Source organism: Mastacembelus armatus, chromosome 1 (assembly GCF_900324485.2).
Source record: "Mastacembelus armatus chromosome 1, fMasArm1.2, whole genome shotgun sequence".
In the NCBI taxonomy this organism is placed as follows: Eukaryota; Metazoa; Chordata; class Actinopteri; order Synbranchiformes; family Mastacembelidae; genus Mastacembelus; species Mastacembelus armatus.
In genome coordinates this window covers 4,374,999-4,402,739 of record NC_046633.1, presented here as the reverse complement: position 1 = coordinate 4,402,739, position 27,741 = coordinate 4,374,999, and the positions used below count along the sequence as shown (strand labels likewise).

Below are 27,741 nucleotides of genomic sequence, written 5' to 3'. Positions count from 1 at the left end.
TGCCTGTTTCCTCTATCTCCCACGGTCCCTTTTCTCTTTCTCTCTCTGTGTAATGAGGCTCCTCTGTGGTTCTATAATTAAAACCCCAGTGAACAGAGAGATGGAGTGATGGAAGGACAGGCAGGAAACTGACTCATGGGCTGTGTAAGTATGACAAGTGATCTGTGTGTCTCTCTGTGTATATGCTCTACTTGTTCCACCTAGTTATAGATTTAACTGCGAGCATTGTTTTACAGCGTGATGAAATAGATTAAGACCGATGCCCGTGTATATGATTTTGACAGAGCATTTTCCAGACATACACCCACTCAAACTGTCTTCAAATCCTCTTCCATTAACAAATAAAATAGTCAATAGACTGAAAGAAGACAAGAAAAAGGCAGGTAGTGAGAGCAGTCTCCAGTGGGAAAGAAACAGACCAAAAGTCACAGGCAGTGGTTGTAACAAGTTTCTAAGAATCAATGAACAAGCAGAGGCTGTGGAGGTAAAGAGGCTGGAGAGCAGGACTGGAAAGAAAGAGAGAACGAGTTGAGAGTGAAAGTCTCTAAGTTTCAATCTGATACAGGTTTCTGCCAATATTTTTGTCTTCAAAGTATTCAGGGCACTGTAGTAGTTTTTCAGGGGATCACTTTTCCATCTGAGGGAATAATATTTTATAAACTGCACCGTGAATGCTATAAATTATTAGTTTGCTATCGGATAATTAGAAATAAAATCGTATTTATATAGCCTTTGTATTTAAATGGATCAAAATGGGGTGATCACATCTTTATTTCATTTCAGCAGGATTTAACTGTGCCACTCACAAATACTTAAGACAGTATTTTGCTTCAAGTCAACTTCAGAGAACTTCATCTGGTGAATGCTATACTGTTGTTCACTTCTGGCAATAAAGACAAACATCTGGTGAGTCTCATCGGATAATTAAAGCTGATGATATCAGCTATGACAACACTCATAGTGTTATAAATGTATAGGTTGTTAAGATGAGTTGATGTCCAGTACTAAACCTTCAGATATTCCAATCAAAGTGATTAGGATATTGATGTGATTTTAAAAAACAACAAGGGACAAGCATTTCCAGTCTCCGTCAGCGTTAGATGTCTTATGCATGTGTACCAGGCTGGATTATGACATGCAGTTAGTTTACACGAGGTTGTTAAATAAGCAACAGACCATCACTTTATTGGTCTTTTTGAACACTAAAAAGATGCCATCCTCACTAACTTTTTAAGGGTCTGGTAGCAGCCAGCAGTCCATTTGGTAGTTAACTCACAAATAAATGTTGATGTGTATATATAAAATCTAAAAATGAGAAGTGTGCTAACAGCATCAGCCTCTGCTTTTATTGGAGACGAGACAATCTACGTTTTATATTATGAATATGTTCATGGCTGCATTGATGCGTTGATGACTTACTGTGTGCATCAGTAAGTCTCACAACAAAAAGAGAATGAAGCAGATGGATCAGGTTTCTCTGCCGATATGTTTGTTTGGTTGAGAAGTGCAGCACTATCTCCTAGAAGACGCAGGAGGATGGAGCAATGCGTTGTTTTTATGGAGAATGTAGGCGGAAGTGTAGTTGATGTACCGAGGCTGACTAATGCGCATCTCCTGATAAATACTGGGTAGGGATAGCGTCTTAGCTCCCTTAAGGAGAGGAAATGCACAAGCGTGCACGAAACACACATGGGCTGCTGAATGGGGTGTGTGCAGATAAGTAGCATGGTGCTTGTGGTTTTAATGATCCTGTCAGTCACGCAGCTGTCCTCATCACCACCTCGCTATACACCCTGCAACCCAAGACTGTGTGTGTGTGTGTGTCACTCAATGAATGTGCATGAACATTACTATTCTGAATAGGAGCTTTATTGCAGCTAAGGCCTCATGTTGGACACAGTGCACACGGAGACAGACGCTGTACAATTTTCCCACTGTGTTCAGTAGTGGTGCTTTATTTTGACACTCAGTACCAAAATATGCAAGGCTGCACAACTCCAAACTGAGAAACACAACAGGATGCGCTGTTCTTATGCCAACTTGTATCAGCAAAGCGTTTTCATAAACCGCTTTCAGAGGATAGAAAACATAAATGAAATATTGTGCTTGTGAACACACTGATTGTCTCTGTGTGTCAGTGTTTCCTGCTGGGTGTAATAAGCCAGTGGAGTAGCAGGCCAGTCAGCAGATGTTAATTTTGAAGCAATAGAAGTAGAAGAGAAAAAGAGAGATTGAGGGGGGAAATGGAGCTGGTGAATTATGGAGCAGCAAAGGAGCGACAGCAATGAAGGAATAGAAAAAAGATAAAGGATGGGTAAATAGGAGAGATGATGAGGTGCTGAGGAAGGGGAATATGTTTAATGACAGCGTGAAGGCGACAGAGTGAGAGGTGATTGTGTCATTGGTTTCTTACATTCCAACATGTTCTGTGTGTGTGTGTGTGTGTGTGTGTGTGTGTGTGTGTGTGTGTGTGTGAGCAGTATGAATACATGTTTTCTCTCATAATAGAAATCCAGTTGAGAAAGTGTTTATTCTTTTGTGACTGTGGTTCAGGAGGTAGAGAAAGTCAAACACAGCTACGGTGTTGTCTCATGTCCACGTGTCCTTGAGCAACAGTGTGGGGAGTAACACATTACAACAGTGACACCATTACAGTATTCTATTACTTATTTGCTCTAACGCAGTAATATAAAGCAAACAACTCAAAGGGAAATATCTGTTTTGTAGCGATGTGGCTGAGTCCAGACTTTATGGGTCATGCCTTAGAACAGGTTCAGGCAGATAAATGCTCTTTATTTGACATTATGCAGCTGGGACTCCGTACATGATACAGTATCGAGCCGATCAGCAAATGGCAGAGAAAAAAGTCAGATCTGCAACACGGCATCATACAGCACGATGCTGTATTGGCCAATAACATGTAAGCACGCCTTCCTGATGGATTACTTTATACGTGAACTGAGTATTTCTACTGTTTGCTACTGAGATAGCCACAACCAAAGATAAAACAGTTGCCACCAGTATAACTTCTCAGAGCTGTAAAATCCTGTTTGTGAGCTTTTGACACATAAATTTACTCCTTCAACTGGACTTCCTGGAGTTTTAAAGGTAGAACGCACAAATAAGATCATAAAAATGTCTGTAGGGCATCCCTTAAGGCCCGGAAAAGACAATTTTAAGATATATCTCTTGCAATAACCAGATTCCAGGTGCGTTGAGTTTTATGTCTAGATAATTGATATTGAATTGCACTGCTCTGGCAATGTGTGTATGTAACAAAGTTAAGTATTGGCTTTACTTACAGTATATTGATTGAACTTGGCACCTTAATCTTGACCATGGAAACAACAGCTGACAACACCAGAGCTTTTTTTTCATCAGCAAATAGATTTTGCTCAGTTATCATGGACCTGTAGATGTTTTGTAAATTAAGGATAATTAAGGTTAAGAATGAACTATCAGGTTCTGTGACTTGGACATATTGAGACCCAGTATAGACCCAGTGATGTTTTGTATTCTCACAACAATAAACACACATATTAATGTATGCAAACACTCATGCACATCGAACTGTATTGGCTTATTAGCTTGTGTGTGTTGAACTAACACTATGGTCTGACAGAATGTGTGGTTGGTGCTTTTTAATGTGCTCAATATATTTGTTAACGCCTCTCTAAAATACAGCCACATTTTACACACATTTACTAATTCACACACACAGCTATACATATGCGGGTGTGTTTGTGTTTGTCCTCTTGTCCCCTGCACTATCAGTGTGTATGTTAGGCAATGTTTTTTATCAGGGTTTAAGGTCAAACAAAGTGCTTGCTAAGAATTAGTGAAAGAAGAAGAGATAAAAACAGAGAGAAGGGAGATGCGGCAGAGAAAAGATGAGGACAAAGAGGGATTGGGTAGCAGAGAAAGTCAAAGAAAAAGGAGGCGAGCAGTGAGCAAGTGCGAAATTGGGAAAGCTTTGAGGACGATAGAGATGGATATGAAGGAAGAAAGGGAGGCAGAGTGTAAAAGTTGAAGATTGAGAGGGGATGCTGAAAACAGGAATAGATCAACAGGGCTTTTAATCCAGAAATAGTTTCCGCCCTTCTCCTCCTTCCTTCTCATCTCTACTTACCTCCCCGCCACTCCCTCCTTCCCTGTCTGGTTGTTTGGAGTGATTGAAGAAAAGAGGAGATGTGTGTTCACATCTACTACGCACACACAGCCACCAGTGTGTGTGCTTGTGGACATATTGTGATCCACACAGACAGACAGATGATGTCCATTACCAGGCCGTGCTGTCCGGAGCAAGGCGGAACAGCTGCAGCCAGATCCCACTGATCTATCACTGTTCTAATGACTCGGTTATAGCCAGGCCTGACCAATCAATCTCTGAACCACTTAATCAATTAGGCCATTACTCAGACAGACCCTGGCTGCTGTTGCACCTGTGAGCGATAGCTATACATATATACACAGACATAAAGATATGGGCACACAAACATATGCATTTATATATGCAGACACTGAGTCAGTCAGCGTGATTGGAAGTCTGTTTTTCTGTATTGCAGCAAGTGGCCAACACGTAGCACAACTCAATATGGCTTTGTTTTCATGCAATTAGTGTATTTTCACAAGAGGTATGCCAGAATGAGATACCAGAAAACCCAAAAATATGTGAAGGTGAGATACTACAAGATACTTTGAATAGTTGAATAATCTACTGAGCTGTTTCTGTTTTCAGTATTTAGGCATTTAATTGGTATGAGCAGATTAGCTTCTCAAATATGAATATTTGTCTGTTTTGTTTTTGATTTTATATTGTAATTGTAAACTGACTAGTTTGGGGCTTTGGATTGTTGCTCTGACAAAACAAGTAATTTCAAGCGGTCACCTTGGGGTCTGGGAAATGTTGATGGACAAGTTGCACAATTTTCTGGCATTGTATAAACTAATCACTGGTTTATAACCCTTACTCCATTCCTTTCTCCTTTCCACGTGGTTTGCAGTATAAAATCATGAGGCCCAGCAGAGAATTTGTGTTGTGTCCGGATTTAGTCAGTCATCCAGTTTGTTGTCCTCTGCATGCACCCAGTCATTTAATATGTGTGTATGTTGGTAATAATATCTGTTTCTGTATGTGTGTGAGTTGAGTCTTAATCATCCTGTTGTCACCCTCTAGAAGGCGCTATAAATCACTGCTGGGTCAAATCAAGTTTTTTTTTCCCACTGCAGTCTCCTCCTTGACTGCTTAGCCATTTATTACTCCATTGTCAGTCTGTATGTAACTATTGAGCAGTCTGTATTGTGTTTGCTGACGTGACTGTGTCTTGGTGCTTCTGTCTAATGTTATTGATTGTGCTGCTACACACCGTACTTGAATCCACCGGCCTGCATGCGTGATCACTAAAGTGAACCGAAGTCTGTTCCCTGCTTATTTACAGTTACTCAGAGTGAAGACGTGTCGACTGTGCGATTACAACAATCTCAGAAGTTTATTGCATGTCAAACTGTGCAAGATTGGTCTAATAATGACATGGTTACAATCTCTGTTAGACTGCAGAATATCAATTTTGAGGCATGCCAGTGGGAGAGATAAATGCCTGGTGAATTGTAGCACTACAGTAAACAGACGAACAGCAAATATATGCACTGACATGTCATCAACATGCTTTGAAATGTATGAAAACATTTGCCCTTAGTATTGGCATTTTGTGAAGCTGATTGTAGCCAAGGAAAACAGTGAGTTAGAGGTAGATTTGTAGGTTTTTTTTACCAGCATCACTTACTGGGCCAGTGTCATTTCATGGAGAATTTTGATTTGTTGTTTTGTCATGGGGGGTCATAGTCACATTGAGATTATGGTCCTAAATTGAAACTGTTTTGATGCAAGCTGTCTTTGGTCGCCAAAGCACTAAATCAGTCACCACGGGATGTGTCTCAGTGTGATGTAGTTGCACTGATTTCAACTGACAACCAAGGATTTTACTTACAATTGATCTGGGACAACCTAAAATCAAATGAAAGGCACTTTAACAGCAAAACTATAATACAAATAACCTAACTGACAGTGTCTTGGTACAGTATGGTATAGTGGTTTTCCTCAAGGGAGTTTCCTTAAGGGGATCCCTAAATTCTTAGTACAGTGTTCATATTTTTATTCTGCTCCAAAGACTGTGAATTTGTGAGTGAGTGTCTTACCCTTCAAGGAAGTGCCCAAGGAAATGCCAGGACACGTTACCCTCCACTGATCTGTCACATTCCTCCAGGCCTTGTTCCTTTACTCGCTGGCGTATCGTAAATGAATGGACTGTGTCAAAAGCAGAAGCTACGCAGGGAGCAGTGAACATGCAGCTGGAATACCACTTGTTTCTAAAGGAGGTACTTAAAATTCAGTGTTCTCTTATACATGAGCCTTGTTTGCTTATGCTGAGGGTCTCTTAGACACTGTTCTTCCAATTGGTGAGACAGGGAGAAGTGATAGGAGAGCAGTAAAGAGATAAAGACAAAGAAGGTGTGACAGAGAAGGAGGAGTGTGAGATAGGGGATTGCCCTGCAGCATGCTGGATGAAGAAGATAAAAAAGCGAGGGTGGAGAGGGGACAACCTGATTTAGTAATGAGCCATCTCCTCTTCTTGTCTCTTTTGGTCTGGAGAAAACACATAGCTGCACACCATTACTGTTTTTCAAGTCTTACCATTTGATTTCAACTGTCCCCTGTCTAAGACCTGGCTTTCATCCCTCACTTGTCCTTTAATGTTCTCAAGTTTCTCCTTGTAGAAGCACCAGTGTTCTTTTGAATTGGAAATGATATATTTTTTTAATACCATCATTACGCTCACAGTATGATTTGAACGTCTCCATCGATATCCCATTTTCATTATATGGGACTATCCTGTTTTGGTTTTGTTTCATTTATGTTGAACTCCTGTTTTGTTTTGAGGCTGAATGTTTATTTATCACTTTTAATGGCCCATTTTTATTCATCGTCTCATTTCTGTGCTCTTTGTTTGACTCTTGAGGTGATAAGAGGTAATGTTTAACAAGGGATTGGCAGGTTTTTATCTCAAGTGCCTGTTTGAGTGCAGGCATCTGTTTGGGCACAAATAAACCTAAAGTCTGAAGAGATGGGATGAGAAGAGAGGAGCTTACAAATGAAATAAGAAAATGAAGAGGGAGAAATGAAAACCTGAGGAGCAGGGTTGGGATAAGCTAACCTCTTTTCTTTCAGACAGTGAGCAAAGAGAGCATGTCAAAACCTGGTGACATTTGGGATTCCATGCAAGGATGATTGACACCAACTTTTACCTGTGTGTGTGGGGAGACTGGGATGTGTATACCAGGTGTGTGTGCGTGTGTGTGTGTGTGTGTGTGTGTGTGTGTGTGTGTGTGTGTGTGTGTGTGTGTGTGCATGATTGACATACTAAATTGGAAAGGTCAACTGGTGCTAGTGTTTGGTACAGACAGGCAGACAGCAGGAAGATGTAACCTTCCCAGAGCTTTCCCAGAGTCCACATTCACTGAAGTAAGAAGAATCTGAGCAATTGACTGGATTTTGCTCAGATAGAGGGAGGAAGAGTGTCAGGTTGTATGAAAACCAAAATTTATTATGTAGACCCGCTGACTGTTACTGTTTATATGCTGTGTATAAATTATAATGCTCCTCTGTTCTGCTCAGAGAAGTGAGACTGGGTGTAAGGAGGGGAAGCATACAAACTACAAAATTTTATCATCTGGGTCCGTCTGGAATTTTTCCGAGGTCTGAGGTCAACACTCCAGCCAGCTTATTATTTGACTCGACACATATGTGTGTGTGTGTGTGTGTGTGTGTGTGTGTGTAGGTCTGCGTGTCTGTGTGCGTGTGTGTGTGTAAATGGCTCCACAAGTCCTTGTGTTTTTCTCTGTGAATGTGTCAGGATTAGAAATTGGAGTATTTCATTTGTATGTCCATTGATATGAATTTCAAATAAATGTGTGTTTTTGTGTGTGTGCATGCATGTGTGTGTGTGTGTGTGTTAGAGTGAGATGCAGGAACAGAGAGAAGAGAGAGTGAGATTGACAGGGTAAATTGGAATGGTAAGGGTTTTGAGGTTGAACTCTGGGTTTAAAACATCCAAGAGAGAGAAAGAAAATAGCCAAACATGGGAAACGTGTTGCAATAAAATCATCCTTTCGCTTAGGGAAATGTGGCAGTGGATGCCAGTGTGGGTGGATGGGGAGAACGAAACGAGGCTGAGCAGGAGAACAGATTGTCACCAAGGGCGAGGGTTGTCTGCTTGTATGTAGATGGAGGGAAGGAAGGAAGGCCTGGCGGGGGAGTTTGTGTGTCGAGTGGGGTGACAAGGGTTGAGTCATGGAGGTTGTGGAGGGGCTGCAGCAAATAGGTGACCCACAGCTGGGGACTGAAGGGTCAACACCTGCATCGGTGGTCAGTTGGGAAATAACAAAGTGAGACATGACACACATATCAACAACCACCTCTACACTTACAAAAGGACAGGTGCAGCACACACGATTGTTGTAATGAACAGCACACACAATACATAAGTACTCTACTTATTTGCTGTCATACACATGCATGGACACCCAATACTCTAAAAACACACACACACAGTAACAAGCACAAAAAGGACAGGATGACCTGCTTGTTTGTAGGTCCTTTAGGCAACTGAATACACAATAGTGAATTCATGAATACAAATCATATTCAAGGTTGAGGTACACTTAGGCACACACTAATATTTTCACATCAGCTTAAATACATCACATTAATACAAACCAGTTTTATTCTGTAAACAAAAACTATAACAAAAAAGACTAAAAGTGAATAAAACCTAATGATGGAAATGAATTAAAACTGAGACTTATATGCAAAGCAAAAAGCATGAAACAAAGTATGAAAATGCAGACAGCACTCAATTGTTTATGAAGAGGTAAGATCATTTTATACTAAGTGCTGTAGATGTAGATGTAATGTTAACATTAAGTCAATTATCATTTGTGTTGGTATCAAGTAAAGTAAGGGTTTAGGGATTGAGAAGGCTGTGCTGTTCACAGGTTATTTCATACACCCTCTATATTTCATCTTAAAATATTAGGGTTATTGTAAGATGGTACATTTGTGACTCATTTTAACTTTCCAGTGATATTGCACAGGACCTATATTTGTTTGTGTATGTTTTGTTGCATACTGGGCCAGGAGTTAAACCAGGAAAGTGTCACTGTGTTATCTGTTATCTGCTGTAAAATGTGCATCAGTAAACACATTGATGAAGAGAAATGATCCAGGGCATTTCAAAGGATTGGGAAAACCATTGAGGGTAGTGGAAGTTGCTGGAAAATGTGTTTAGTGGATGCAGCTCTATGAACATCAGATGCTTTGTGTTGTGACCACACACACACTCGCTTGCACTCCCTTTGTTGTCCCCCGATGTCCCCATTGTTTTTTTTGAAACTGAAGATGACTCAGTATGACACAGCATTTGAATAGACACACAGAGAATTATATGCCCCCCAGACCAATGCCTGCATGTTTCTGTTAATGTGTCTGTTTGCATTTGTGTGTGTGAGCTAACTCCCTTTCAGACTCTCTAAAATAATAGACTTCCCAATACTGCTGCTTAACAGCACATGCTCTAGTTAAACAAGCTGTTTATGCATGTTTGCAATAGGTTTGTGCATTTGTTTTGCCCAATACTATTACCAATGTGACCTGAGATTCAGTACCAAACAATCGAAACAAAACACTCATACACACACACACACACAGTATATATTATTTTCTCGTACGCCTGTGTGCCTGTTTTGTTTCCAACAATTACTTCTTCGTCATTTGCTTTTACCTGAGGTCTTCCTAATATTTTGTCCATCTTATTTCTATCAGTAAGTAGAAGCTAAATATTAAAATACTTCTGAATGTAACATTTTGTGCAGCTGCTTGTCTGAACACAAAGAACTTTAATACTGTCTAAAACTGGCAAATTAAAAATCAACATCAGATCGAAGAGCAATCAAGACTATGAATCTGTCCAGATGTTCGTTGCCAACTTTCAGTATTTTGTGTTTTGATGCTATGAATACATTTACCAACAGTTATGAGGTTTACACCCAGCCATAGTCCAAAAGAGATTCTTTATTTTAAACAGAAACAATAAACACAACTGAACTGTTTATTCTTCTGTTTACCTCTCTCCTCCTTTAGCTTTTTTTTCCGTGTTTATAGCTGCTTTTGTTTTTCTTCCTTGTAAGTCGGCATGCTCACTCTTGTCCCATACAGAGCGAGCTTGTGCGCCTGTCACACAGCCTGAACGAACTTTGCACTGATGCTGATGTGATACGTCAGAATCTAAATTAAGGCCCTGACACACACTCTCTCTCAGATCGAAAACACCGACACACACCCTGCATTAAAGTGGTGAGTGAATAGTTCAATAGGAACGTGAAGGTGTAGTGTATTGATAGATGAAGAGTGAATGTAGAATTTCTGCCAGTAGAATGTCAATGCCATCATTTTCTTACAGCCTACAGTCTTGCTACCCGCAAACTTATGACAAAGACTGGGAGAAAGCTGGGGAGGGAAGAAAAGAGTGTATGAGAGAGACAAAATTTGGTAGCTGGCAGGTGATGGATGGGCTGCAAACAGGTTGTCTTCCTCTGTATTCCATGATAACATGGCATTCTCTCTTTCTCTCTATGTCTTCCTCCCCCTCATCCATTTCTGTCTCATGCCTTCTCTCTGTATTTGTTTTTTTCTTCTTCTCAGAGAAGGTGCCTCCTTTTCCTGTTTGTCTCCTCCACTCTGAGATGACTCAGAGCTGCTGATTTGTGAAAGCCTGTATTTTATTTTGCTTCTCTTTATGTGTGCTTGCTAAATGTGTCTTTTTGCTGCACTCCAAGGAAACACTACAAATCTAAATTATATCTCTTCTGTTTTCCCCTTTCTCCCACTTCCTATCTTCTTTTTTCATCCCATTTCTTTTCATCTCATTGTCTCTGGCTGATGGACAGTTGGCAAGAAGAACCGTGGGTCGACAGGTAAAGAACCCATTTCTCTCCATCTGTCTAAAGAGAGGCAAATATTGCTGTGACCCTTTGCTCCTACCACAAGGTCAAATCTAAGGGTTGCACAGCTAAATTGTTTGCTGAAGGTCACATTGGAACTAGTGGTGGATACGTACTGTAAAAGATGTTCCACTAGTGTGGTTTCAGTTTCAGTTTCAGGCCTAATGGCTGCTAAGAAAATTCTACAGCTCAGCCACCTCTGACCTTTCCCTGCTCTAGGTCTGCATCTTAGGGCAGTATAGTAAAATAGACTAATGTTTTACAATGTGGTTCACATATACTTTTAAGAAGTAACATATCTTATATATTTTTGTTTGGTAAAGGGCCTGGCACGTCAAGTAGTTTTTTTTTTCACCATACAGACTGAATCTCTCTCTTCTTATTTCATTCAGATTGGTTCAGATTTTGATGTGTTTCTTCCACTCTGGTCATTTTTAAGACATGAAAGTCAAAATTGATTCTTTAAGCCTTAGTATCTGCTTCTTTTGCAGTGTGGCAAAATTATCAAAAGTGTAGGCTTACTCTGACTATTTTCTCTGATCAATTCAGCATAGAATATCTGGTTCATTTTGCTACTCGCTTTGTCGTGTATCGTCTGTGAACCAAATTAATCTAAAATGTATCTGAAATAATCTACTTAGAGTTTTGGCAGGTACAGAACATACTCTATATTCAGAAGTGCAAGTTTGAAAAGGAAAACTTTGGTTATGTGTCATTTCTCTATAACTAGCTCACAGCATCAGTATAGCAATGAGAAGCAAATGAGAAGCAAGAGCTCAAACAGACTCTGAAGTCACTGTAGATCCCTGTTTTGAAGTTGTTCCTGTAAATTACAGTAACACTGAAAAGGACTAGATCAGACGAAGCGTGAGCCTTTGTATTATTTAATCCACGTGTGAATTGTGTGAAAGTGATTATTAAGCCAGCGTTGAAATGTGCGTCATCACGCTCCACAAGGAAACACAAAGTTCAGCACAGTAGTAGTTTCAATAATACATTCCTACCTAGGGGACTGTTGACTCAGAGCCTTCAGGTGGATACAGAGGTGTAGGTGGGGCTTTTGAGATGAGCAGCAGTGGCAGCAAGTGTCAGCAAAGCTTTCAGGTATGCAGAGAATGAGCAGAGCACTGAGGGCTAAAGGACACCCCCATAATGAAAAGGTTGCATTGGATATATATATATATATATATACACACACACACAGGGAGAAGAGTATACCAGGTGAATGAGGTAACAGACTCAAGTTAACTGCCTGAACTAACTCACAGGCCAGTTTGACTGCTGCATTAGACATTTTAGCTCATTATTCAACAGCATCGTCTGACTGTGTGTGTCTGTTAGCTGAACTTAGCTGAGACACTGTCCCCCTCAGCACGGCGTTCAAGCAGCCTCTTCACACTGGGCCCAAGCTGCTATAGAAGTGTTTACCTCTGCTGAGTCATAGACGGAGTGCTCAGGGCCCTTCATGGGTACTTACTGTTATAATTGCATTGGTGCAAAATTGAAAGATTGTCTTTCTTCCGTATAGAGTACTAAGTCTGTGCAAATGTGTAGGTGCCTTAATATTTTCAGTAAGAGTTCATTAAAGGGGTAAAGGATTTAACTTACTTTTCCACACTGTACCAAAAAAGTTTGCAGGCATGAAGCAATTGCAGCCAGCCTTTATTCAGTTTAGTGGTGATGAAATGTTACCTCATTATGTCATTTTGGAGTTTGTCAAGCAAAAAACTAATATAATGCTCAGAATTAATCAAATAATATTTGAGAGAGCTTAACTCCTGTTCTCTCTCCATTACAGCTACATTTCCTGTCTTCTTCTTTTTCTCCTTTTACTGTGCCATCTCTCCATCTCCTCCTTCCATCACTTATATGGAGTGATGACAGAGATAGATAGAAGGTTTGGCAGCTGAAGGAAGAGATGAATATTTAAAGTCAGGCATCTTTCTCGGTCCTCTCACTGCTTCCCATTTTCTGTGTCTGTCTCCCCTTGGGGTTTGGATCTTGTACACTTGGTGTGGTGTGGCTTTGTGTGTGTGTGTGTGTGTGTGTGTGTGTGTGTGTGTGTGTGTGTGTGTGTGTGTGTGTGTGTGTGTGTGTGTGTGTGGCATGCCATGGCTTGTGGTTCTATATTGGCATTATGAGGCAAGTGTAGTCAGACGATGACACTTAGCTGTCAGCATGCAGCATTAATGAGTGCACTGACACTCACAAACATTCACCCCACTCACACACATGCAGTATTCCCATGAGAGATCAGCAAATGATCACCTTTTCCCGCTCCAATTTTTTTTTGTATACTCTCCAAAAAACACTTTCAAATATTTAAAAAGGACTCTCCATTTTCTTTAACCTCTTATTTCTAAGGCCCTTCTTTTCCATCTTTGTTTCCTTTTTTCATTCTCTTTCAAAATCCCACTATCTTTTCTTTCTCTCAAACTCTTTGTCTCTCTGTTATGTATATTGCTCTCAGTGTGATATGTGTTAGTTGGCTGTGAACCCTGCAGCCATATATCTGACAACTCTATTAATACACAGTCAGCTAACACCAGTCACCTCCATTGTGCATTTGTGTGTCTGTGTGTGTGTGTGTGTGTGTGTGTGTGTGTGTGTGAGCGTGTGTGTGTTCACCACTCAGGCAGTCCCTCTGCTCTCTAGGTCTCTGCAGAGATTTGTCTGAAAGGCTTAAAACACACATATCTCCAGTCATAGAGTGATCGCACACACACACACACACACACACACACACACAGTTGATTCACTGACATTATAGGGAGTGTGGAGTGACTGGCAGATTTAATAGGAGAACAAGCTGTAATCTGAGAGAATCCATTCAAAGACGGATTACGTTCTAATCTGTGGCTGGAATAGACTTTCATCTCTCTCACGCTCTCTCTCTCCCTGTGTCTCTCCATCTATCTCTCTCACTGTCGATTTATCATCTCTATCTCTTTCCTGCCCTAAAGCTGCACCAATCCTTTTACTAGCCCCGTTTTTTTTTTTTTTTTTTTTTTTTTTTTTTATCGTTCCTATCCTTGATTTAATTTGGGATTTTTCTGCTTCCAGCTGAACGACAAGCACACACTCCCACACTCACACAGCTGTGTCACCTCAGCAGCACTTTGCTGTCAATTAGCAAAGATTGCACTGACGAAAGCATTGTAACAATGCAATGCGTCACTGCTTCTTAGGTGCAAAACCATGCCAACATCCACATGCACACACACACACGTAAACTCACAGAATTAGTGCTTTTTCCTCCCTATTATCAGTTTTTATTTACCGGTTTAACAGCTCGTCTTCTTTGTCATTATTCTTTCTTTAATGAATCTTTTCAGCCCCAAGTTGTTGTACTGGTATTGCTTTGTTATTCTACAACCCCCCTGCAAATTTTTCTGCCCTCCTTCCTTCTATCACTCCTACTCTCCCTCTCTCTGCCACATGGTGTTTCTCATTTGCTAAATGAGGAATCCAATAGAGTTAGATTAAACTTCTGGACTCTCTTTGTAAAATCTTAACAGGGAGCCTTTTAGCAGCCACAGCTTGCATACACACACACGCACACACACACACATACACACACACACACCAACACTGAGTACCAGTCCGAATATTTCTCCTTGTTTAAGTTGAGGAAGATTAATTTAATAATCCCTGTTTAAACAACAAAAAGGAGGCGATAAGAGGATGATAGGGATTAAAGGGAGGGAAGATAGGCAGCAGGGAATGAGCGATACAGACAAGATGAAATGATAGATTTCCCCAGAGAAAGAGGATGTTAGACACGCTGACAAAGAGAAAAGAAAAGCACAGATCACACAACCATATGGCATTTTACTTTCCCCTCTACTTCTACCATCATGTCTGTCACTCCAGGAAGAAAAAGACCATCTGCACAGTTCCCTGATCACTTTTCCCATCTACGTATCTACTCTGCCTGCCTCCTCTGAGCCCTTTCTTTTTGCTGTGTTCTCCCTTGTCATACCAGTGTTCCTGCTGTCCTGATTTGTCTCTGCTCCCCTCCCTTCGGCCCAAGTTAACAGGTTAGGTTCACATCCTCCTGCTCATTATCTGCAGACACTGCTGCTATTAAGGCTGCACTGATGGCTACTAGTCTCTGTCTGAACTCTGCTTCCCTCAGTGGATAGCTAATGGACACTCAACTCTTGCTCTCTCTACTTCTGCCTTTGCTTGTCCCCCCTGCCCACCCCTGCTACCTGTCTTTACTTCTCTGAATGTCAGATGAGAACACATCATACAAGATGCTGCTCTCTGTGCAATGAAATTAAAGACACGTGTTTACACATATATATATATTATATATATGCGTGTGTGTGTGTAAACGTGTATGTATATATATTCCCTATATATATATATATATACTCTGTGTGTGTGTGTGTGTGTGTGTGTGTGTGTGTGTGTGAAAAAGTGAATGATAGAAAACTCCACTTTCCATCTCTTCTTTTGTAGCTTCACTTATCTTCCACATTAATGACTCAACCTCTACCCTGCATTAGAGCATTAGAGCATCGAGTTCCTGTGTTAAGACAAGTCAAGGGTGCGCGTGTGTGAGTGTCTGTGTGTGTGTGTGTGTGCGTGTGCGCGCGCGCGCGCGTGTGTGTGTGTGTGTGTGTGCGTGCGTGCGTGCGTGCGTGCTATCATTTGGCTGTCTTTTGGTTGTCTTCCTGTACCCCTGTGTCTTATTCCCTGTGACAGTGGGATATGACTTTTCGGCGCTTTCTCTGCGATTAAAAAAAAGAAAAGGAGAAAATGAGAAGGAGGAATAAAGAGCAGAGAGTCAATTACCACCTTTTCTCCTTCTCTTCAAAGGAAAGATCAAAGCTGCTTCGCACCACCCACCCCTCTCCCGACACCCCCACCAACCCCTATCAGAGCTGGCCTGTTCATTTGTACTCGCTACTCCTCCCTTATTGGAAATCTGTATATTCATCAGTTATATGGGAGGCCCAATGATCTTCATACACATGCACACACATAGCCATAACAATAATATGTAGACTTCAAACATAAACACTGATAAACATTTTCCATCGGCCTGTCCTGCTGTTTTTATTCTCTTTTGCTGAGCAGATGTTACACATTTCAAACTGATAACAATCCTTGTGTCCTTTTCTTATGAGAGGCCATTCAAGCCATAAATCATACTCACACGCACAGTCATAATTTTGCACATACACCACTATACTCTCCTACACATCTTTAAGGCCATAAATCTTTCTTCACATAGTCACACCACTGTAGAATGATATTGTTTATATGAGAGAATTGTGGTGTGTTTCTGCGTTTGAAAATATTTATGGAAAAAGAGACAATAGCACTTTTGAAGTACTGGAAAGAATCAAGTTTTAGTCAAACTCTTTTGTTTCACTGAGACTCAATATGCAATCTGTCAGTCAATCACTGCAACATAATCATCACTTCATTTACTGAAGTGTTGATTTGAGCAAATAGTGATGAATTATATTCAACTGGTTAATCTATCCATCTATTTTGATGATTGCATTAAAAACGTTTTAGGTTTAACCTGCGGGAAATTTCACTGACCCTGTGCAGTTTAATTAACCTTGTACATTGTGTTAACATTTGTGTTGGACTTGCATGACCAGACAGCCTTATACTGTAGTATTGTACAGTTTGATTGACTAGTTACAATATGGCTGCTCACACTGAACATGAGCAAAGATCTGACTGGTTTTCTCTCCAATTCCAGTAGTTTTATTTATGCGAGACAGCAGTAGCCTCAAAACGTTGACAGAAGAGAAAAAGATATGTTACTTAATCCATTCTACCTTAAAGGAAAAAAGATGTTGCTGGAAGTCGCAGGCAATTTGGTTTGTATGTTTTGCAGCATAGCGCTATCGTTTTTTTTTTTCCTCCATTGCAGCACAGTTTCAGTCAAGACTTTTTAACCACAACATGTAAAACCTACTCCAAATATATAAAAACAAGCTCACTACAGTTTATGCTGGATCTTTGGAAAACTGACCTGATGTCATTCAACAGCCTTTTTTTTAATATTTGTTGATCACCAACTGAAGGTTGAAATCAGGTTGAATAATTAAAGTGCCCAGTGCAATGTGCCTAATGAACACTGTAATAGTGTGTACAGCTGTGTGTGTTTAAAAAAAGTGTTGTGTATTAGAGATTAGACATTCTGCATGTATAAACAATATATAGTGTGTGTGTGTGTGTGAGAGGGACTATTGTGAAGCTTCAGATTGTGCTGCTGTATGGGCACAAGTGTGATTCATGAGCTGAATTACCACTTTTCTCTCTGTTGCAGATCCTGAGTCTGAGCTTGTGGTTCCAGCAATTGTGATTGTACCCAAAGACACAACAGTGGTGTCAGGGAGTCAAGCTACACTGGAGTGCATCGCAAACTCCAGGTAAGTTTCTTTTATGAGTACTGACACACACACACACACACACACACACACACACACACACACACACACACACACACACACGGGTACCAAGTTAACTTACGCAGAACGTTAGATCAGAGTCCCATCAGACATCAGCATAGGGGCTAAACACACCCACAAATTCACACCGGTTCATGCCATTTACTGTTTGCACACACACATAATGATACAGGGGGTGCACTCTAGTCTGACTCAATAGATGTTTTTCAGAGCAACAGCAAATTCTATTTCAGGTCAAGAGTTGCCAGAAATTCACTTGTAGTCACTTTTACTTCATCCCTCACATACACACAGTCTAACCCCCCTCTGTCATATGGGAGAACAAGCAAAGTTAGTCTTAATAGCTACAGTATATACAACCTCTCTAGCATTTGTAATATTTTGTTTCTATGTCACACACTGAATTCACTAATAGTGAAGCCAAGTTCTTGAATAGTTCATTTGAAACAACAGAACATCAGTCATAAAAAGCATAACTGTCATGAATATTGTGAACATCTTCTAACATTATTCTAAGGTTGCCCATTGAAAAGCCCATGCGAGCTCATGGTTAACCAAAACAGATCCATCCAGCAATAAACACACAGTATTGAGGTCATGTGACAAGAGGAGGCTACCCCTATGTTCAGCTGGAGATGTTTAGTTTTAATTTAAAGACATCTTTAAAAATGGTTAAAACTGAGGAGCCCATGGTGTTATCTCCTTTAAGGTGTTAGAAAAACGAATTCACTAACAAACCTCAATTTAAAAAAATGTATATAGAAAATATACATTATCTGTATTGTGTTGAGTTGTTTCTTACTTCAAAACATCCCAGCTCAGTTTAATTGTGTGAACATTGGCTGTTGAAAAAAGTGACTCTGAAGCTGCTTTGAACAGATGAAAGTACAGCAGCCATCAAGAATGAACACAAGTCTTAGCTGTCTGAACTCAACAGGTGACATCCTGTGCTCTTCTTGCTCTTCAGGCTTTATTGGGTTTCTGTGCAGACTATTTGCACACGATTTTTGTTGGATTGTGTTATTTGGTCTGGGTTGGTGAGGCTACTTTGTTCTGTGAGAGATGAAGTCCCTTTAAATGCTTCACAGCACCACTTGACCAGCACTTGATCACTGGGTAGCACTCGAGGTATGAAAAAACAAGTGGCTAAACCACATTTCTCATGAAAGAGAATTGAAACGTACCAGTGTGTAAGAAATTTCTCAACAACAGCATGATGCATTTCCATCATACAAATAATGAGAAATGTGGTCAGACTAGACTCTTTTTTTCATTTAACACCAAGTAATTTGTTCATTGTAACATGTTTGATTGGTAGACAAATCTACCTGGTCTCCTGCGTTTTCGCACTCTGAAAACAATCCACTCCACATGAAATGTTTCTGATGTGAGACAAGCAGCCAGTGAAAGATGCTGACTACAAAATGAGAACGCTGTACCCAGGGAACATCTGAAAAAGTGAATCTGTATGACTGAAGTTTGACAGAATGAGTGTAATCATTGGCATCAAACGCAGTGTTGAAGAGTAAAAGCATATTTCCAAGTCCATCAACCAATAATCAGTCATTTGTACCAGTGCAGACCTGGTAGAGTGCTAAATAATTAGGAATTTGACTGAAAACAAGCAGTGCTTTTAGGATTGTAAAATCAGTCATTTCTTTTTGTGTTGTTGCTGTTTTGGACAGGATCCACTGAGTAGGTTTATTAAAATTCTGACATATCAGCATGGCAGTAAGTTTAATTAGTTTTTCATCCAACATTGTCTTTACCTTGAGGTCTGAGAGGAAATACAGCAAATTCTCAACTGTATCCAAATCAAAGAAAAACCCTTTTTGCGGCTGACATTATGTTTGTATGGTTGAGAGAGGAGGCTAAGTGGACTTCTACACTTAAGTTATCTACGTGATCTTTATGTAAATAGTTGCCTATATTTATTATTTTTTTTAAATTGGCCTAATTTTTATCCAAATACAGCATAGAGCAGTTTGCTTTTTACTTATCTAAGTATCATCCCATCCATCTTAATGTGGCTGAATTACCAGCTTGTCTCCCCCATGCCTCTGAACATGGGAATCCTTTATAATTGCACCCTAACTCCATCAAAGCAAGTGTTATGATGATGATAAAAACCAAAGAGTTTCTTAGAAATAAAAGGAATTCACTAGGAATACATCAAAACACAAATGCTCTCAAAGCGAATGTATTTTCTTCAGTGTGACAGTAGCTTACATTTCACAAGAAGCCTTTTGTATGCATTGTTTTATTTCTGCACATCACTTTAGTTTCTGCGGTAGACTGTTAAATGACTCCTACGCCAATGGTTTTACAGATCCCTGTAATATAAACCTAACTGTTTTGTAATAGTATAAATAAATCACCTAAATCATATTTGTTGTTGTTTAATGTATTTTGGTAACTTTCTGTCTTATCATCATAAGTGAACAACAGGTAGTTCCAGCTGCAGGTAATTCAGTTGCAGATTTCTTACAAGAATTGACCTGTTGCATATAAATTCCCCCAAAAATTACAGTGCACCTTCATGAATACATGCCATGCTGTATTAATACTGTCTGAAACCAATGCACACACACACAAGCATTGTGTATTGATGCTGTCTGTCTAAAAATAGATGTTATTTTACATGAAACCCTCATCCTGTAACATCCACAGTAGCTGACTGAGCCCCTTCATGCCGAGTAGAGCTGACTGCTATGATATACAGAGTGTCATCATTCATTTCCTGCCTCATTGACACATAAACTGATGGATTTAATATGTTGTAATTGCCTTCTGTCACTTGTTAGCTTTTTCTCCGACTCTCCCCACTCATGCTTTCTCTCCTCTCCTCTCAGACCTGTCGAAAGCCTTGTGGTGTCATGGAAACGGGATGGGCGTCAGCTGGCCAGTGGGCGTCGGCTCATTATTCCTGCCCCAACCTCATCTGACACTGGGTTATATGTTTGTGAGGCGTTTCTTAGCAACAGCACTGTCAAACCTGTGGAGGCAAGGGCACACCTCACTGTAATGGGTAAGAAAAAAGGCAGTCACTCACTTACGGACACACACAAATACACACATACACAGCCTAAAAGGATTATCCATGATTTTTCTGGATAGGCCTGAGCCATCAAGACTTATGGCCTGAACATGTGTCATTAATTCCTGTTTTAACCTTGCTTTAGTCTTTTCTTGCACATTTCTTTTGCTCCAGGCTGTTTCATTCTGTTTATTCCTCCATTTATTCTTACTCTTCTCCTGGAAGCATGACTGTAAACACCCCAGGCACTGACTGTCAGCTACAGGACTACTAGCTGAATCTATTGTCCACGCTCACCAACAGACTGCCTGGTGCAGTCGTAACGGCTGTTACATTCATAGTCACACACTCACAAGCACATGCATGTGTGTATTCCACGCTTATATACAATCACAAAATGACACTATAGACACACATGCCTGTTTGCCCTGCAGTTAAATTAGTTTTGCTCTCTGGAGTCACGAATCAACGAGAGAACAATGAAAACACTCAAACTAGAGCACTCTTGTCACAATCCACTCCTGTCCTCACTATGTGTGCGTAAATGGAAAACAACATTCACGCAGGCAGGGAGTTTGTGATTGATGAAGCGAAACTTTTCTCCCCCCAGTTTGTCAGCGTCTTTTTGATCTGCTGTGATTGTTGGAGCTAGGGAGCACCAAACACAGAGAGAGCAAACTACCCATGCCTACAGAATACTCACTAGTTAGAAAAGACCTGCCTGAATATTTATACCCCACTCATTCTCTTTCTCTGCCCTCTCACTGGCTACAACCAATTGCACCCTCTTCTCTCTGTCTTTCTCCCCTCTCTATTTCTTGCTCTTCTTTATCTTCCTTCGTTAGGCCAACAGGACTGTTGCATCCATTCAAATGTATCAGGAGTAGAGGCTGATGAATACGTTGGTACTGATCCTCTTTTTCTGCTATAGGCTCAACAGACCTTGATGCAATGAAAGGGATTCCTAAACAGAATAGTGTATGTGTTTGTGTGAAATAGGGAGAAAGCCTCAAAGGTATTCATTATTCAACTTCATTTCTTTTCTGCCCCGATCCACTAATCGGAATATGTATGACACTGCCTGTTTGTGCTGTATACTGTACAGACGACTACTGGTGCAAACAGCAGTATATCTGTTGTTGTTCTCCATCTCTGTTTTGGAGGCAGACAGCAGGGAATCCTTGAAAGCTCAAATCTCTTAAACCCAGCCACCCAAGCTCTCCAAAATGTGTTTTGTTGTATTTGAGCATCTAGGTCCTTGCACTCACCTGACTGAAGGGGATTAATTCTCTGCTATCAGTGTCACGCCACATGGCTGTTATTCATCTCTTGTTTTCCTCTTCTCTCCTCACTGCACGCTGCCTTCATTCTCTTGTCAAAAATCACACCCAACTCTGCACACAATACAGATAGGAAACGCAACTGTGTGGTTTTAAAGTTACCCCAAAGTAGTAAAGAACATTAAAGTTAGTGTAGTCAAGTAGAATAAATGTAGCACCAGTATAGGAGTCTACTTTGTAGCTGTCCTGTCACACACACACACACACATATCTAGATCAAACCTACAGATTTGTTATTGCTACATCAGTTTACCCATCCACTGTGCAAGGCATGGAGGAGAAACTGAGAGAAATAACACTGGAGCAAAGGGATTTTACTGTTTCTTTTTCTTTAAAGTACACCAGCATTAAAATGACAGCCTGCAGTAAAAAACTGTATTATTGTATGTTATTATTGTGCAAGTACGGCGCCTTCAAAAAATGTACAGAAATAACTCTCCTCCTCCTCTCCTCATTTGGTAAGAATTATATGTCTGTGACTACCAGTATGCACATTCATTATTTAGTGCATACACTCGACATTTCATTTCACTCAAAGTCATTTTTCAGCGAACAGGTGCCTTTACTGTGTGGAGCCACTTTTCCAGAGATGCCAGACTGAAAATGAATTAGCCAGTCTGCCTACCTCGCTGTGTCAATATCACTCTCAAAATATTAACTAATGTTTTTTGAACAAAATGGAGCATGTACTGTACAGGGGTAGGTACATTTTTATAACATACAGCAATACTCTAATACACCAAAAGGCATAAAGTCACATTCATGTGGGATGGGGAGGGGGTGGTGTCTCAGAGGAACTGTCACCATTTAGAGCGACAGTGGTGAAGATATTTACAGGGTGTAGTTATTCACAGACAAATTGAGTAGTTTAAAAAAAGGATTGTTTCCCTTAGGAAACTCTGAGAATGTGTTTTTCTGTGACTGTGTGGAAGTCATTTCAGAGGGTATATAGAAACAAAGTCTGCCTTGCAATGACACTGAAGATACTCTAGTCCAAGATGGGGACCCATTTTTATTGTGCCATTATAGGTGCCAAATTCTCCAAATCCCTATTAAAGAATAAACACATTTCTTCTTTTAAGATGTTTTCAGATATTCAGTGATTGAACATGTTGAAACCTATGGTGAGACTTTGTTATTAATAGTTCAAACATGCTGCACACAGCATGGGGTGTTTGTTGTTCATTTGCAATGTAATTTTATCCATAATTTGAAAGTGCTATATGTTTTAATATAATTTACGCTTCTTCCCTGCAGAACCACCCTTTCTAACTGTTGAGCCCAAGAGGAAGATCTTTGCTGAGCTCGACAAGAATGTAGATATCGCCTGCCTTGCTACAGGTACAGTGTGTGTGTGTGTGTGTGTGTGTGTGTGTGTGTGTGTGTGTAGTCTCATGATGCATATAAAAAAATTAGTTGACTGGAAGGTGAGGCAAAAAGTGCAGTTCTATTCGTTTCCATGTGTTTTCAATTTTCTTGCTAAAAACAAGAGTGAACATACTGGAAATCGGAAAAACAGTCTGAATGATGGCGAAATGCTTTGCTTGGCTGTGGTAGAAAGGTTGCTCTATCATTAAATGTGAATTGCAACAAAGTGCGGAGCAAATGGCTCATGATGTGTACGAAGGATGTGACTTCTGCTCCACTGGAGAGATGAAAGCATCAGATCTCTGTGAAACAACAGCGTTCCTTGAATTTATAAATGGGAAAAAAAGAAAAAACATCTCTGGTTTGAGGTTTTACTGGCATTGTTTTAATTGCATCATCTCACAGCATGCTCATCTTCTGTAAAAGGTTCAATAGCACCTGACTGCAGAATTACTGCCATCAAGTGTTTATCTCAGTGCACCCAATATGCACTAATATCCTCGTTAGAGTAGCAAAAACAAAATTAATTAGCATTTCCTCTTGCAGATTTCCGGAAATTCCATTGAAACCTGGCCTACATTTTCAGTTTGGTGTCATTCAGTATGTGTAGGAGTGAGTTTGAAGGCTTCTTAAACAGTGACGCTTTACTTCTGGCAGCATGACCAGATTAACAGGCTGAGACCAAGTCTGAAAATTGTACTTGTTTATGACTCTTGTTTTTAAATGGATTACATGAAAACACTCATATGAGCCGAGATGGACACAGCACTAAAAACTGCAACATGCACCGCTCTCTCTCTCTCACACACGCTGAGCGAATTTATCTGATACAGTGGCAGTGTAATTAAATAGCACAGGCCCGAGGGTATAGAGTGAAGGGTGGAAGCTGGAAAGAGGAAGGGGGGATGGAGGAAAGACAGCGTGCCAAACAAGAAAGGGGTGAAAGATACTTCACACATGTCTTAGAAAGTTTGTCGCCAATGGATTGAGCGAAAGTGTGGAATTTATCTCTCCCTCCCCCGAACACCCACAATGGTGTGCAAGGTTGAGACGGAGTAATTGCATGATCCCCCTGACAGTTATATCTGGCATGTCTGTAAGACAGGTGGGTGCTGATACTGTAGATATTTGACATGCTGCTCTTGGCCACATCTTTTATTCAGAATGTTTTTGGCCCCTTCTGTCACCCTTACCCTACCACCCACACCCTCCAATCAATATATTATTAGCAGTCATTATGCCCACATGCATATTTATAGGGAGAGCGTGGATAACAGAGAAGAAAGATTGATGAAAAGAGTGTGTGTTGCTGTTTTAGTGGGAGTTGGAGCAGTTTGCTCAGCAGTTAGGTCATCTGGCTTGTTATTAAGGGAACTGAAAATTTCTCCCTCTGTGCGTTCGGTTTTTGTGCACATGCACATGTGTAGGTGTGCCCCAACCCAGGATAGAGTGGTATAAGGATGCAGTGCCTCTTTCCAAACTGGCCAACCCTCGCTACAAGGTCACCACAGCAACCGGGCTGACGGTGCGCAGGGTGCAGCCAGGAGACGGAGGAGTATTCCAATGCTTCGCTCTCAATGCTGTCGGAGAGACCCAAGCACACACACAACTCTTTGTCTCCAGTGAGTGTCTCTGGCACACACACAATAAAACATGTCTTGTACATACACACACATTGTTTGTGCTCTTTCGTCATTGATTTCTCTCCCCCACTTGATGCCACGTTTGCCTTTCCCTTTCACTCCCATTTACTTGAATTTACTCTTCTATTCTGATTTTTCATATCCTTTGTCTGTAATTTTCTTTGTATCTGCTGTTCTGCAAAATCCATTGTGTAGTATCTAGAACTTCAGAAATAAGTAAAAAAAAAAAAATCTCTATTATAGTTTCCTAAACACAAAGGTGTTCATGTTTTCAGTTTTCCCCAACCAAAGCTTCAAATCCAAAAATATCCTGTTTTTCCATTGAATAAGACAGAAAATCAGTGAATACTTAAGGCTGAGAGTTAGAGAACTGTTGACCTTCTTCTTGAATAGCAGCATAAATTAATAACTTATATTTTATGTTGATTAACTGACAAATAATATTTTCCCCTGTATTGTTCCTACCATTCCACTTTATCCTCTATGCTACCATGCATGCAGATGTTTGTTGGAGTTATTTATTGCAGACAGCATGTGAACAGTCCAGTCACAGCTCAACCTGAAACAAAATGCCATTCCGCTTTTAAAACTGAAGTCAAAGTCCATGTCCATTAAAGCTTTGGCCTTGATTTGATGTTTTGCAGTCTGTCAGCTGCAAAAGTCTGCATTCATAGTTATATTTGTCTCTGTAGAGTTACGTTCAGTGTAGTGAGCAGTTGATTATAATTAAAAGTCCTCATGCAGCCTCCACACCACCACCTTCTACATTTATGCACACACACGTAGCAGCAGGTAATGAATAAAGCCTCCATTGATCACAGAGGAAGTAGTGGTGTTTAGATTAACACTGTCATCCATTCATTTTCAATTCTTCTCTTTTCTTTGCCATTACATTTCATTGTTGTCCCTCTCTTTTTCTACCATTCTCCTCTCAGCAGCTTTCTCTCTGTCTTCTTTTGACTCATTGCTCTCACTCTGTGTTTCAGGTTTGGCCCCCACATTTACATTCCCCCCATCTGACCAAACAGTAACTGATGGCAACACAGCCGTGTTTACCTGCCAGACGAGCGGAGCTCCAAACCCTGCCATCACCTGGAGAAAAGGTACCAGACCACACACTCCCCGTATTACACACTGAACACACACACAGAGAAACATGCACACTGGCATGATGTGTTTGTGATTACAAAATTGTTCAATGACTCAATTACTTTCCTTCACCTCGAGGCTTCTGTTTTTTTCTTTCTCTAAAGGATCACAGGTTTTGGCCAGCGGCTCTGTCCAGGTTCCCAGATTCACACTGTTGCAGTCAGGTGGTTTGCATATTCAACCAGTCAGTTTCCAGGATTCAGGAGAGTACACCTGCATTGCCTCCAACTCAGAGGGAACCATCAACACCACTGCTATGCTCACCGTCTGGAGTAAGATACATATACATGCACACTATGCACACAAACCAAAATGTATGAAACTGTTCAATAAACATTTAGTAGACAAATTAAAACAGACACAGAACACTAATTCATCTGTAACTGCCCGAATGTATTAGGTCAGGTGAGTAAACAGCAGCTTGCTTGGTTATTGATGTAGTGGGATGGGGCAGTGGTGAAATAATCATCTGATTGGCCAAGTCAGAGGACGATTGAGAGCTGGGAAACTTATCAATTGGCTGATTTTTATATATGTCCTGGCAGCTTCAGATTAAATGTTGCTCAGTTAGATTAACCTGCGTCCTCTGTTGAGTACCATGAGATATACAAACTATATTTATCTGCAGGATGCCTGGTCGCTCAAATATATGATGCCTGAGTAAGAGACATCAAAGATGCCCTCTATACTGCATCCACATTTCTTTCCCACCAGTGCACCTTTTTCTCACCAGGCTCTAAATAAAGTGAAAGGGCCACCTAAGTGGAACAAAGCACCAATATCATTATAGCCTAGACAGACATGGCATTATAAGTGTGTTTGGGATGCATGCTTGTGTGCTGTTTAGTTTTCGTAGAGTAATTAATTTCTCATTATTCTGGAGCAGCTAAATTTACATGAACACAATTTTTAAATAAGACTGTGTGCCATGTTACTGTAAGATGAGGATGGTAAACAAGTGTAATTTAAACCTATTTATCTCACCTGTGGCACTGCTCTTTCTGCTTCTCTCTGTTTTTCTCTTCATCTCTGGCTTTCTCTCTCATTTTGCAGGTCGTACAGTCATTTCTGTACCTCCAACAGACCAGCGTGTTATCAAAGGAACCACTGCCATTCTGGACTGCAATGCTACACATGACCCTAGAGTTAATATCAGGTACCTGCTTGTTTATTATATAGCATACTTAATGCAGTAAGAGCTGATCTTTATTTTTCATGGAATTTACTAGTTTCTATATGTCTATAAATACATGCAATAAATGTATAGTGTTACTGCTCTGTTCCAGTTTCAAGTGGGATCGTGGGGGTGTGCCAGTACTACCTATCAGTGGGGCACGTGTTTCTGTGCGCCAGGGCTCTCTCACTATTGGCCAGACATGGTCAGGTGACATTGGGGATTACACCTGCACTGTGACGTCACAGGCTGGCAATGATTCTCGCTCTGCGCGCCTTGAAGTAATGTGAGTTCAAAGAATCATTCAAGCTTTTTGAACATGTAATCTTTTTATTTTTACACTTATTTGGCACGACTTATACATGCAGGTTTTCATAACTTTGCAACGAGCTGGCATAGCTGTTTTCCTGATTCTAGTCTGGGTGCTAAGCTAAACTTAACATGCCCCTCGCTATAGCTCCATATTTAACACACTGAAAGGTGAATAGTATTAGTCTTCTCATTTGACCCTGAGCAAGAAAGCAGAGGAGTG

The 27,741-nt window shown here is 40.5% G+C and overlaps 1 protein-coding gene across 1 annotated transcript in view; it reads left to right on the top strand.

The window, feature by feature from the left end:
• LOC113128200 (protein sidekick-1) overlaps positions 1–27,741 on the top strand; it is a 204,195-nt gene that overhangs the window by 111,619 nt on the left and 64,835 nt on the right. The window contains exons 8-15 of the mRNA XM_026303327.1: positions 17,357–17,459; positions 20,351–20,526; positions 23,133–23,216; positions 24,671–24,865; positions 25,873–25,989; positions 26,140–26,307; positions 27,089–27,191; positions 27,322–27,495. Of these exons, the coding sequence (XP_026159112.1) occupies positions 17,357–17,459; positions 20,351–20,526; positions 23,133–23,216; positions 24,671–24,865; positions 25,873–25,989; positions 26,140–26,307; positions 27,089–27,191; positions 27,322–27,495 (1,120 nt within the window). The remainder of the gene's footprint in view (positions 1–17,356; positions 17,460–20,350; positions 20,527–23,132; positions 23,217–24,670; positions 24,866–25,872; positions 25,990–26,139; positions 26,308–27,088; positions 27,192–27,321; positions 27,496–27,741) is intronic.